This window comes from Natrix helvetica (genome assembly GCF_964273705.1).
Source record: "Natrix helvetica genome assembly, chromosome: 5".
Classification (NCBI taxonomy): Eukaryota; Metazoa; Chordata; class Lepidosauria; order Squamata; family Natricidae; genus Natrix; species Natrix helvetica.
In genome coordinates, this window is record NC_138551.1 from 3,444,833 (window position 1) to 3,457,563 (window position 12,731).

At 49.1% G+C, this 12,731-nt stretch overlaps 1 protein-coding gene across 4 annotated transcripts in view; it reads left to right on the forward strand.

Annotated features, from left to right (window-relative positions):
* The window catches only part of LRCH3 (leucine rich repeats and calponin homology domain containing 3), a 123,287-nt gene that overhangs the window by 37,420 nt on the left and 73,136 nt on the right, over positions 1 to 12,731 (forward strand). For all 4 annotated transcript variants that reach the window (XM_081956043.1, XM_081956044.1, XM_081956041.1 and 1 more), the window contains exon 3: positions 12,122 to 12,248. In XM_081956043.1, coding sequence (XP_081812169.1) covers positions 12,122 to 12,248 — 127 coding nt within the window. The remainder of the gene's footprint in view (positions 1 to 12,121; positions 12,249 to 12,731) is intronic.

Sequence of the window (12,731 nt, forward strand, 5' to 3'; positions counted from 1 at the left end):
GCATGCGTGTGCTGGCCAGCTAAATTCGGTTTGCTCGTACGGGCGCTTTTTGCCCTCCTGAGCCTTCAGGGAAGCCTCCTGAAGGCTCCAGAGGGCTAAAACCGGCCCTATGAGCAAACCGGAAATCCATTCCTGAACTGCCGGTTTGCCTGTAGGGCCAGTTTTTCGCGCCTTCTGAGGCTTGGGTGGGGGGGACTGTTTTCGCCCACCCCAGGCTCCTAATAATAATAATAATAAATTTGAATTTATTAGCCGCTCCCTCTCCACACAGGACTCGGGGCGGCATACAATAGAACATATAAAACATAAAAACATATGTGCAAACACATAAACATCCAAATACACACATATACAAAGACATACATGCACGGAGGAGGTAACAATTACATCACATTAGGAATGTTAAAAATCAGCCATTAAAATACCCCATTAATAAAACACAATTTAAAATTCAAAAGGACTGTCAGGAGGAATAAGAAAAAATTACGGTTGAGCCAGGCCAGATAATTGAAAGAGGTGGGTCTTCAGCTGTACACGGAAGGAGCGGAGATCGGAAGTAATCCTGATGTCACGGGGGAGGTCATTCCACAGGGCTGGGCCCATCACAGAGAAGGCTCTGCTCCTGGGTGTCGCCCCCCGACACTGTTTAGTGGACGGCACCCGAAGAAGTCCCTCTCTGTGTGAGCGGATTGGTCGTAGGGATGTATGGGGCAGGATGCGATCCCGCATGTAACTAGGTCCTGTGCCATGAAGCGCTTTAAAGATCGTAATCAAAACCTTGAAACGCACTCGGTAGACTACAGGAAGCCAGTGCAGCTCGCGCAGGAGAGGTGTTACAGGGGAGTATCTAGTCCTCCCCATAATCACCGGCGCGGCCGCATTCTGGATCAACTGCAGTCTCCGAGTGCATCTCAAGGGAAGCCCCATGTAGAGAGCATTGCAGTAGTCCAGGCGAGACGTCACCAGCGCATGGGTGACTGTGCGTAGGGCATCCCGGTCCAATAAGGGGCGCAATTGGCGCATCAGGCAAACCTGATGGAACGCCCCCCTTGCCACGGCTGTTACATGGTCATCCATGGACAGCCGGGCATCCAGGAGGACGCCCAAATTGCGCACCCGTTCCACGCGGTCCAGTTGCTCGCCCCCAATGGCCAGAGATGGAAGCAACTGGTTGAACCGGGGGGCCGGAAGCCACAGCCACTCCGTCTTGGAGGGGTTGAGTTTTAGTCGGTTGCCATCCATCCAGACCCGTACGGCCTCCAAACACCGGGATATCATTTCAACGGCCTCGTTGGGGTGGTTCGGGGTGGAAATGTATAGCTGAGTATCATCAGCTATGATATCCCACCCCAAAACCACGGATGATCTCGCCCAGCGGTTTCATGTATGTGTTGAACAGGAGAGGCGAGAGCACCGACCCCTGTGGCACCCCACATGTGAGGGGGCTCAGGCTCGATCTCCGCTCCCCTTCCAACACACGTTGCGTCCGGCCAGAGAGGTAGGAGCCAAACCACCGTAAAACAGTGCCCCTGACACCCAGCCCCTCTAGCCGGTGCAACAGGATACCATGGTCGATGGTATCGAACGCCGCCGAGAGATCTAATAGGACCAGGATAGAGGAACAACCCCTATCTCTGGCCCTCCAGAGATCATCAACCAACGCGACCAAGGCCGTCTCCGTGCTGTGCCCGGGTCGGAAGCCAGACTGGCGCGGGTCTAGATAATCATTCTCCTCCAGGTGACGTGGAAACTGTTGTGCCACCACACTCTCTACAACCTTCGCTAAAAAGGGAAGGTTGGAGACTGGACGATAATTGACTAGCTCCGTTGGGTCCAGGGAAGGCTTCTTGAGCAGGGGCCTCACAACCGCCTCTTTCAAGGCGGCCGGCAGAAACCCCTCGCCCAACGAGGCGTTCACTAGGCCCAGGAGCCAGTCGCGTGTAACCTCCCAGGATGCCAGTACAAGCCAGGAGGGACACGGGTCCAATAAACATGTGGTAGGTCGCAGACGTCCACACAACCTGTCCAAATCCTCGATGGCAACCGAGTCAAACTCCTCCCAGAATGGTCCCTCAAGACTCGCCTCGGGCGCCTCCACTGGACCACTGAAAGGGGCCCATCCCATCCGGATTTGAGCGACTTTGTCCTGTAGATATTTCCCAAACTCCTCTGCTCTGCCCTGTAAAGGGGCTTCCCGCGGCCTCTCAAACAAGAGGGAGCGTGTCACCCGAAACAGGGCGGCAGGGCGGTTATCTGCGGACGCAATAAGAGCGGCACAATGTTGACGTTTGGCCGCTCTTAATGCCACAAGGTATGTCCTCAAATAGGCTCGTGCCTGTGCTCGGTCAAATTCGGAACGGGAGGATCTCCAACGACTCTCTAGGTGTCTCTTGTGGCGTTTCATCACCCTTAGCTCCTCGGTGAACCAAGTGGCCAGGGTGGTTCGTCGCCGCAGGAGAGGCCGCAAAGGCGCCACTCGGTCTAGGGCCCCGGCAGTCGCACTATTCCATGCGTCTACCAGGTCCTCCACCCGGGGGCGGGTCAGGTCTACAGGAGGTGGCCCAAGCTCCGTCTGGAACTTATCTGGTTCCATCAGGCGCTTGGGGCGGAACCATCTAATACCTTCCGGTTCCGCCTCCCCGCAGCGGGGGGTAGCACCAGGGAAGTCAAGTCGGAGAAGTGAGTGATCTGACCATGACAGGGGAATAATAGTTGAATCCCCTATTCCCAGATCACTCGTCCACTGGCCAGAGACAAAGACAAGGTCCAGCGTGTGGCCTCCCTCGTGAGTAGGGCCCTGAATTAATTGGGTCAGGTCCATGGCTGTCATGGAAGCCATGAACTCCCGAACCCCCTCAGACGCTTCTCCCATCGACGGCAGGTTAAAATCCCCCATCACTAAAAGTTTGGGGGTCTCAACTGCCACCGATGAGATCAGCTCGAGGAGTTCAGGCAGGGCCGCTGATGTATAGCGAGGAGCCAGGTATACTATCAGCAGGCCCAACTGCCTCCCTGGGCCCCATCTCACGACAAGGGACTCACACCCGGATGTCTGCGGCACAGTGAACTCTCTCGGCTCCAAGTCTTCCCGGATAATCACTGCTACCCCACCGCCCCTTCTCTGAGCCTGAGGCTGGTGAAATGCTCAATAACCTGGCGGGCACATTTCCACGAGGGGTAGGCCTCCCTCGTGGCCCAACCAGGTCTCAGTTATTCCTGCGAGGTCCGGCTCCCCCTCCAAAATTAGATCGTGGATGAGGGGGGCCTTATTGACAACGGACCTCGCATTGCATAACAACAGTCTCAGGCCTTGGGTCTGTAGATCCTGACCACCTAGTATGCAGGGGTTGGTACAAACGACTGGGTATGACCAAAAACCCCGGTCTCCCAACCGACTACGCGCTCTTGATCTGTCCTCGCACCTGCCCCTCCCCACGACCGTTGGTATCAAAGAGCCCTGCACTGGAATGCTATCTTCCCTCTCCTCCCCCACTCCGCTCCCTCCTCCTTCGACCACACCTAGATGCCTGGCTCTACCATCACTCCTGACCTGGTCCCCCCCCCCCCATCCCTGGAACCCCTTACAATTTTTAAAAGACAATTAATTAAAAAACCCCTCAGTGTGCGCTTCCTCCACCTCTCTGGGTTAATAAACCCGTCCTCAAGGTGGGCCCTTGAAAGGGCAGGAGGCCATAACTGCGAGAGGGGGGACTCTCGTAGCTGTAGCAGGTCTAGCCTCGTATATAACATATTGGACAGGGCCAAGTTCATCAAGTGGGAGCTGTCGATGTTAATATGCGTTAGCAGCCGCAATTCCCACTAAGGGGATAATCCTGGCAAGGGGATAGTCCTGGCAAGGGGAAAGGCAGATGAAGATAGTCCACATCTAGATGGAAATGATGGGCTGATGGAAATAAAATAGCCAGCTGGTGAATAAAAGGCTGCAGCTAAGGGGTAGTTCGTAATGGGCGGTAGGGCGGGTAGCCCATAATAAGTAGGTGGTAAATGAGGGGGTGGGGTAGTAGTGAGCACAGCAAAGTACAGGGTCAGACCTTCTGCATGGGCCTCTGATGTTCCAAAGCCTCCGTTCCATGGCCTGCCTTTATTATAATCCGTCCATTTGGCCACCCACAGTCGTTGTTATTGGGCCCGGAGGGGGGCGGGGGGGGCTGCATCGGCCTCCCTGCGGCCTCCCTGCAGCCCTTCTGCCGATCTTTCCACTTTCCACTTTCCACTTTCCACTTCCTCCGGCGCCTCAGGCCTCACTCTCCTTCCCTTCTTCCCTCCGGCGCCTCGGGTCTCTCGGGCCTCCCTCGGGCCTCGCTCTCCTTCCCGCGGCCCTCTCGCCGGTCTAGACTCACAATTGCCGGCCAGTTTGGAGCTCAGCGTCCCCTGGATCGCAATTCGGGCCGCTCGGCTCTCCTGGGTCGCCAGCATCTCTCTGTAATGCTTTCAATGCTTTCAATGCTTTCAGTCAAACAGACCACCGCCGCCGTCCTCCAACCTCCTCCAGCCTCCTCCGCCCCCTCCGCTCAGGCCTTTACCGCCTTTACCGCGTCGCTGCTCCACCGCTCCGACTCAAAAACGCCGGCCGCCATGCCGGCTCAAAAACGCCAGCCACCATGCCGCGCCAACCGGCGCACTACCCTCCTCCTGCCCGGCTGCCCGACCGACCTGACGGGCCAGCCTGGAGCCGGGCAGGGGCCAGTATGTTCGGCGCCAGAAATCCCGACCCTCGAGCTGGAAATGAGGGTCGGCAGCATCCCGCCCGTCAAAGAGCCCTCCGCATTAAGCGGAGCTCAGAGGCAGTCCTCCATTCCCTCCGGAAGCTCCTCCTCCCCCTCCCCCTCCTATAAAGTCTCTGGAGCCTGGGGAGAGCAAAAAAAAGCACGCCAAAAATGGGGGGGGGGAGCGCTGGTTGTTCGCTTGCGCATAGCATTATGGGTGTGGCACGCCCGTGCATGACCCCCCCTGCGCTCCCCCCCCCCCCCGCTTTTGACATGCGAGCCAAAAAAGATTCGCTGTCACGGTCTAGATTATATATAACGCTGCCTCTTCATTTTAAGAAAAACAGACTCGAAGTGAAATATCTGTGTTGAAAGACTTTTTTGTGTAGGGGGGATGGTCTGTGTAAAACAGCACAAACCGTTTTGTATTTCAAAAAGCCATTTGAAGTCACGTGAGTGGGAAAGAAAACTCGAGGCTTCTGCGCAAAAGGGCACAAACTCGTGTTTGAGAATGGTCTTTTTCAAGTGAGCTACATGTCATGAGGTGGGTTTGATCGTGCGACCGTGGGGGATGCTGCAATGGCCATAAGTGTGAATAACAGTCACTTTTTTCAGTGCCTATGTAACTTTCAACGGTCACTGAATGAAGTCTTGTAAATCAAGGACTACCGTATAAAACCCGTTGTGGTTTCAGTGGTTGTTTTGTAGCATGTGGCCGACTTGACTCGTCCAACTAGTTTGAGTGGGCCTGTTTCATTCCACCCCTGAAACAAAACGTATTTTCCTGCTGTGCAGATTCCTCCTTCCACATGGAAATTAAAACCCAGCTAATTTGGGACGCTCTTTTGATGATTCTTCATCTGGGGAAAACACGTTAGGCCCATTCTTTATTTAGATTTAGGCCGGCTGTTTCGTTTTCAGGTGGTTTTCGATGGGTTAGGATTGTTCTCTCGGCTTCTTCTTTTCCTGGAGTTTGTTTTCTAAAACTTTGGGACTTTTCAGGGCTGTGTAGATAAACACATCAATCTGTGTATGTAGATAAACACGGCTGGTTTTCTTCATACATAATTACCCTCCAGCGAACAGTTGAGATCCTTGCTGATTTGACTGCATTATATCTTACGGCTATTTGCTTGGTAATCTGCTGCATAAAAAGTGTTTTGTTTTGTATCAAGACCATGCAAAGTGTTATAAGGCCTCGGTAAGGCCACACTTGGAAGACGGCATCCGGTTTTGGTCGCCACGATATAAAAAAGCTGTTGAGACTCTGGAAAGAGTGCAGAGAAAAGAGCAACAAAGAGGATTAGGGGACTGGAGGCTAAAATGTACGAAGAACGGTTGCAGGAACTGGGCATGGCTAGTCTAGTGAAGAGAAGGACTAGGGATGACAGCATAGCAATCTTCCAATATTTGAGAGGCTGCCACAGAGAGGAGGAAGGGGTCAACCTATTCTCCAAAACACCTGAAAGCAAGAGAAGAAGCAACGAATGGGAACGAATCAAGGACAGATCCAACCTAGAACTAAGGAGAAATTTCTTGGCAGTGAAAACAATCAGTTGCCTCCAGAAGTTGTTTGTGTCTTTACGATTTATATTATTTTATTTAGTTCCTAGTTTGATTTGATTGCTTGTTTACTATCCTATGAGTACCACTAAGTGTTGTATCTTATGATTCTTGATGAATGTATTTGTTTTAATGTACACTGAGAACATAGGCACCAAAGACAAATTCCTTGTGTGTCCAATCACACTTGGCCAACAAAGAATTCTACTAATATTGTGGGTTCTCCAACACTGGAGGTTTTTAAGAAGAGGTTGGGCAACCGTTTGTCTGGAATGGTGCAGGACATCTTGCCTGAGCAAGGGGTTGGACTAGAAGACCTCCAAGATCCTTTCCAACTCTGTTATGCGTGTTATTTTATATACCTCAGCCAGCAATAAAAGAATCAGAATTTGTCTTGTGATTTTCTGGCAATTCAGTTGTGCCTTAACTTCCTTTGTCTTTTACAGCAAGTTTCCTTTCAAATTAAAAAAAAAGAAAAGAAAAAAGGATGTGAGTCAGAGGAGAGCTTCCGATACTTGTTCTCTTCAAAATTTTTGTTTTCTTCTGCTAGCCGGCCCTGGGTAAACAGGGAAGGCTGAGATTCCTTTTTTCAAAAGCAATTCATTTCACTCCGAAATGGTATATTTCAGCCGGTGCTGGTGCCGTTTCCCTTCAAAATGCTTTCCTCTTAATCCTGTAGTGACCCCCTACGAAAACTCTTGGGTTTCCAGCTCTGTCGTGGTGTGTTTTGGCTTTTCCCAAAGACCCAGCTGGCTGCCAAAACAGACCCTGACGTTTCCTGAGGCTTGAGACAGCTCTTGAATGCCTCCGTGCTAACTTTCCACAAGGCTGTGCTATTTTTTTTTCTTTCAGACTCCATTTTGGCTTCCATAAAAGCTAGCGAACGAACGACAGCACAAAATGCTTGTGGGTCCTTAGCCTGCTTTGTCAAAGTCCTTTATTTTTACACTCATTCTTTCAGTTGATTACCTATCGTGATCTTTTAAAACAAATGCATCCTATTGAGCCATGGTGGTGCAGTGGTTAGGCTGCAGTACTGCAGGCTACTTCTGCGGATCACCGGCTGACAGCAGTTTGGCAGTTCGAATCCCACCAGGCTCAAGGTTGACTCAGCCTCCCATTCTTCCGAGGTGGGTAAAACGAGGGCCCAGATTGTTGGGGGCAAGAGGCTGACTCTGTAAACCCTAAGAGAAGGTTGTAAAGCACTGTGAAGCGGAATATAAGTCTAGATGCTATTGCTATAAAGCATTCATAAATTTAAATCATTGGATTTTTATCCTGGCCTCCTTACTCTAGAAGTAACTTTAGAAGTGCGGTGAACATACCTAATGTTCCTCCATCCTCCTATTTTCTCCATAACAACAATCCTGTAAGGTGGATTGGGCTGAGAGAGAGAGAGAATGATTGACCCAAAGTCACTTTTCTGCCTAAGGCGGGACTAGAACTCACGTCTCCTGGTGATTGGCCCAGAGTTACACAACAGGCTTCCATGCCTAAGGCGGGATTAGAACTCACCGTCTCCTGGTGATTGGCCCAGAGTCACACAACAGTCACATCTGCAAGAAAGCAACCAAGCTCAGGGAATGCAAAGGGCTGCACAGCCCTCCTCTTTTTCTCCACAAACCCCCTTTAGCACTGATGATGTTGCCTAGTTGGGTCATGAAACGTCTGCAGGAAAACAACCAAGCTCAAGAGAGCATCAAGAACCTCTCACAGCTTTTCATTCCCTCCTGGTATGGTTTAGCTTCCAGGCCCCTGATCATCTCTGTTGCTCGTCTCTGCACTCTTTCTAGGCCTCAGCATTGCTTATATTCAGCCTTGGTGGGTAATATCCTGGAACAGGAATAAATATATTTTATTTACAGGTAAGGATAATAAAAGAATAGCTCAAACAAAACCATGCATGGAAGGTACAGATCGCGCTAATTACCGAATTTTTCGGACTATATGACGCACCGGAGTATAAGATGCACCAAGATTTTGAAGAGGTAATTTTTTTGTGAAAAAGGGGGCATGCAGAGAGTTTGAGAGGCCTGCAAAGTGCTCTTGGGGATTGGGGGGGGGGGGCAAAAAAACAGGGCATAATAATGCTTTGGGAGGCTTGTAGAGTGCTCCTGGGGGCGGAGGGGGGGAAAACCCACCTGTTTTTTGCTCGTTTATGCCATCCCCAGTTCCCAGGAGCACTTTGCAGGCCTCCCAAACCCTCTGCACGTCCATTTTGGTGAAGGGGGCGGGGTTTTGAAAGGCTGAAATTGCTGCATTTAGTGTATAAGACCCACCTAGATTTCCACCCTCTTTTTTGGGGGGGAAAGGTGCATCTTATACTCCAAAAAATACGGTACATTTAGATGGAAAAAAAATTATATATACAGCATATATAGAAAGACTTGGACCCATGTTCAGTTGCCAGCTCTCAGCTGCAAGAGTTTCCTCTTTATAAAAAACAAGCAGGAAATCCTCTTGCAATTGGAGGCCACACAGGGCTGCGGGAAAATTGGCCATGCGGGCCTGGAATTTATAGCCCCCCCTTTCCCTCCCTCCTTGTGCTTTAGTAAAAGAATTGTGATTATCATGTTGGATGCTTTAAAATTCCTCTTTCAATGGATTTATTTTTTTAATTTAAAACCTTACTTCCCCAATCAGGAAATTTCAACAATTTTGTTGTGTGGCAGGGATTACAGACAGGAAATTTATGCTGTGTAGAAGTTACAGCTGAGAGATTGTTTGCCTCATTGCACAAGGACGAAGTTAGCTTGCTTTGCAGGCTGAGCGTTTAGCTGACTGAGTGATTGATTGATTGATCGGATGGATGGACAGGTGATGTCTGCAAACTTGTTGAATGGATCTACAAAGGATTAGAAAGAGAAGAATAAAGATGAAGCAATTGCCTGACCAGTTTATTGATGCACATTTCAACAAGATCACTTTCAGTGCCATAGAACTATTTTTAATAGTTAATAAAACATGGAATGCAGAGAGTCCTCCACTTACAATCACAACTGAGCCCAAACTTTCTGTTGCTAAGCGAGACATTTGGTAAGTGATTTTTGTCCCATTGTTTTGATCTCACTTGCCAAGTGAATCGCTGCAGCTGTGAAATTAGTAACACGGTTGTTAAATGAATCTGGACTCCCCCAATGACTTTGCTTGTTAGAAGGTCACAAAAAGGGGATCAGAGACCCTTGGACACTGCAGTTTTCATAAACAGGAGCCAGTTGCCAAGTGTCTGAATTTTGATCACGGGACTGTGGGGATGGCAGCAATGGTTGTACGTGTGAAAAAACGTCCTAACCGTCCTTTTTTGAGTGCTGTTGTAACTTTGAACGGTCACTAAACAAACTGTTGTAAGTCGGCGACTGCCTGTACCTTATTTTTTTATTATTATTAACTGATAGGAGGGGGGAAAGTGCAACAGCTGTTTATCTGGGGCAGTTTTGTCCCAGCTGCTGCAAAGTCCAAGAATGCAGAATTTACCTTCTTATGTTCCGACTTCCTTGATGTCTCATTAAAAACTAGTCAGTAAAATTGAGGCTCCTAATTATTCATGGCGTAGAAATTGTGGACAGAGCAAATCTGGGTCATGGTTGGAACGGGGGGAGTTCCCTCCCAGCCAGGCATCGTCGCATTTCAGAAGTCTTTGTGTGCAGTGCACGCCCAATCGAGTTGACCTTGAGGGAGACGTAACAACACAGGGCGGCTTTTTGCGGAAGGGTGGAGCTGCTTCCCACGGCTCACCTGAGCTCTTCAGGCAGGTGCATCACCTGACTAGGACTCTGATGAGTCCTATTCAAGCGAAAAGGAAGAACCTGATAACTAATTAACAGGAGAATAGAGTTGGAAGGGACCCTCAAGGTCTTCTTCTAGGCCAACCCTCTGCGTAAATGGTTTCAGACAAATGGTTGCACAGTCTCTCCTTAAACGCCTCCAGTGTTGGGGCATTCACAACTTCTGGAGGCAACTTCTGTTCCACTGATGAATTGTTCTCACTGTCAGGAAGTTTCTCCTCAGTTCTAAGTTGCTTCTCTCCTTGATTAGTTTCCACCCATTGCTTCTTCTTCCACCCTCAGGTGCTTTTGGAGAATAGCTAGACTCCTTCTTCTTTGGGGCAGCCCCTGAGATATTGGAAGACTGCTATCATGTCTCCCCTAGTGCTTCCATTCATTAAACTAGACCTACCCAGTTCCTGTAATTGCTAACAGAATGATAGAGTTGGAAAGGACCTTGGGGGATCTTCTCATCCAACCCCCTGGTCAAGCAGAAGACCCCATACCATTCCACACAAATTGATGTCCAGTCTCTTCTTAAAAACCTCCAGTGTTGGAGCATCTACAACTTCTGGTGACAGGGTGTTCCACTGGTTAGTTGTTCTCACTGTCAGGAAGTTTCTCCTCAATTCCAGGTTGCTTCCCTCCTTGCTTAGTTTCCATCCGTTGCTTCTTGTCCTGCCTTACAGATGCTTTGGAGAATAGGTTGACTCCCTCTTCTTTGGGGCAGCCCCTCAAATATTGGAAGACTGCTATCATGTCACTCCTAGTCCTCCTTTTCATTAAACTAGACACACCCAATTCCTGCAACTGTTAACAGAACAACAGAGTTGGAAGGGACCTTGGAGGTCTTCTAGTCCAACCCCCTGCTGAAGCAGGAGACCCTGTACCATTTCAGACAAAGCAGAAAAAGCTCAAGAAACGACGTCGGCATTTTCTGCCATCGGCTGTGGGGATGTCTGTCAAAACGAGCTGCATAAATTCCTATGAGTTCAGCCAGGACCCTTGATGGCTTTGTGGCTGCTTATGACCTCCTTCGCCATATGCCCAGCCACAACACCCGAAAGGGATGCTTGTCTGCCTCTTCATGCTAATGACTTCCTGAAGGCGCAAGATTGATCCCGAACGAGACAGAACCCCGGACTGGATAAGTACGTCGTCCTGATGCGCTGCTTAATCTTGTGTGTCTCAACCTTGGGAACTCGAAGAAGTGTGGACTTCAACTCCCAGAATTCCCCAGCCAGCTCTGGGGATTCCACACATTGTCAGGTTGAGAAACGCTGGCTTAACCCATCGGCAGAAGCTCAGGGCAATCTTTGTTTACCAGAGTTACATTGTATGGAATTGCAGACCTGCAATCTTTAGCCTTTGTGTAGATCTGAAAAACATAGCCGACGTTTCCGTGTGCATGGTTTTTGCATTGGTTGTCTGGATCCCTTTACTTTATTCACAGGTTTTATAAGCTCAGGAGGTTGCTACAAAGGTATTTATTACTTAGAATGGCATCTCCTGATACGTACAGCAAGAAGCAGCTTTTCTGAGTTACCAAAGTGTGTGGGTGTGTGTGTACATGGAATGACCTCTGCAATCCTGTGAATCATAATTTTGAGGAGACCAGGAGAATGTACAACATGAGCCTTGTTTTTTTTGTTTTATTAAGCACACAAATAAACTCCACGGTCCTTGTAGTACTAATGATGTTACTTGGTGGGTTATGAAATGCCAGTAAAGAAACTACCGAGCAATAAGGACTCCACAGTAGCAGTTGTAGTACACTTCGCAAACACCACTCCTTTCTAGCACTGATGGTGTTACCTAGTTGTGTCATGAAACATCTGCATGAAAATCACCAAGCTTAGAAAGCACCAAGGGGTCCATCAAATAAACAACTCTCTGTGTTTATTGTTTGGGAATTCAGTTAAAGTGGACCAAAATAAATAATTGCTTTTTCCTTTAGGAAAAAAAAAAAAGGTGATTCGGTTGTTGAATTTGTCTTTTTGCATTCTGATGCGGGTCTTCTTTCTGATACCTTATTTCTTTTTTTTCCCCTCCCCCTTTCCTGAAAAGCCGCAACCAGCTCTCAACGTTGCCTGTCCACTTGTGCGGCCTGCCCTTAAAAGTTCTGATCGCCAGCAACAATAAACTGGTCTCCATCCCAGAAGAAATCGGACATCTGAGACATCTGATGGAGCTTGTAAGTGCCAAAGGCCTTTGGTTCTTCGCTATCTGCTGCTTTATGGATTGAGGTTTGATGGCTGAAATTTACCGTAATTTTAGGAGTATAAGGCGCAACCCTCTCCCCCGCAAGAGGAGGGTGAAAATCTGGGTGGGAAAGGGTGAAAATCTTATACACTGAATACAGCATTTTTGGCCTCCCAAATCCCCACCCCCACGCATCCCATTTTTCGTAAAAATGGACGCATAGAGGGTTTGGGAGGACTGCAAAATGCTCCTGGGGCTGGGGAGGGCAAAAATGAGGGAAAACCAGGCCATTTTTTGTCCCCCCCCCTCCCCCCAATAGCCCCCAGGAGCACTCTACAAGCCTCCCAAAGACTATGCATGCCCCGTTTTTCAGAAAAAAATGAGACCTACAGAGGGTTTGGGAGACTTTTTAAAAAAAAATTATCTCTTCAAAATCTTGATGTGTCTTATATTCCGGTGCATTTATAGCCCCCAA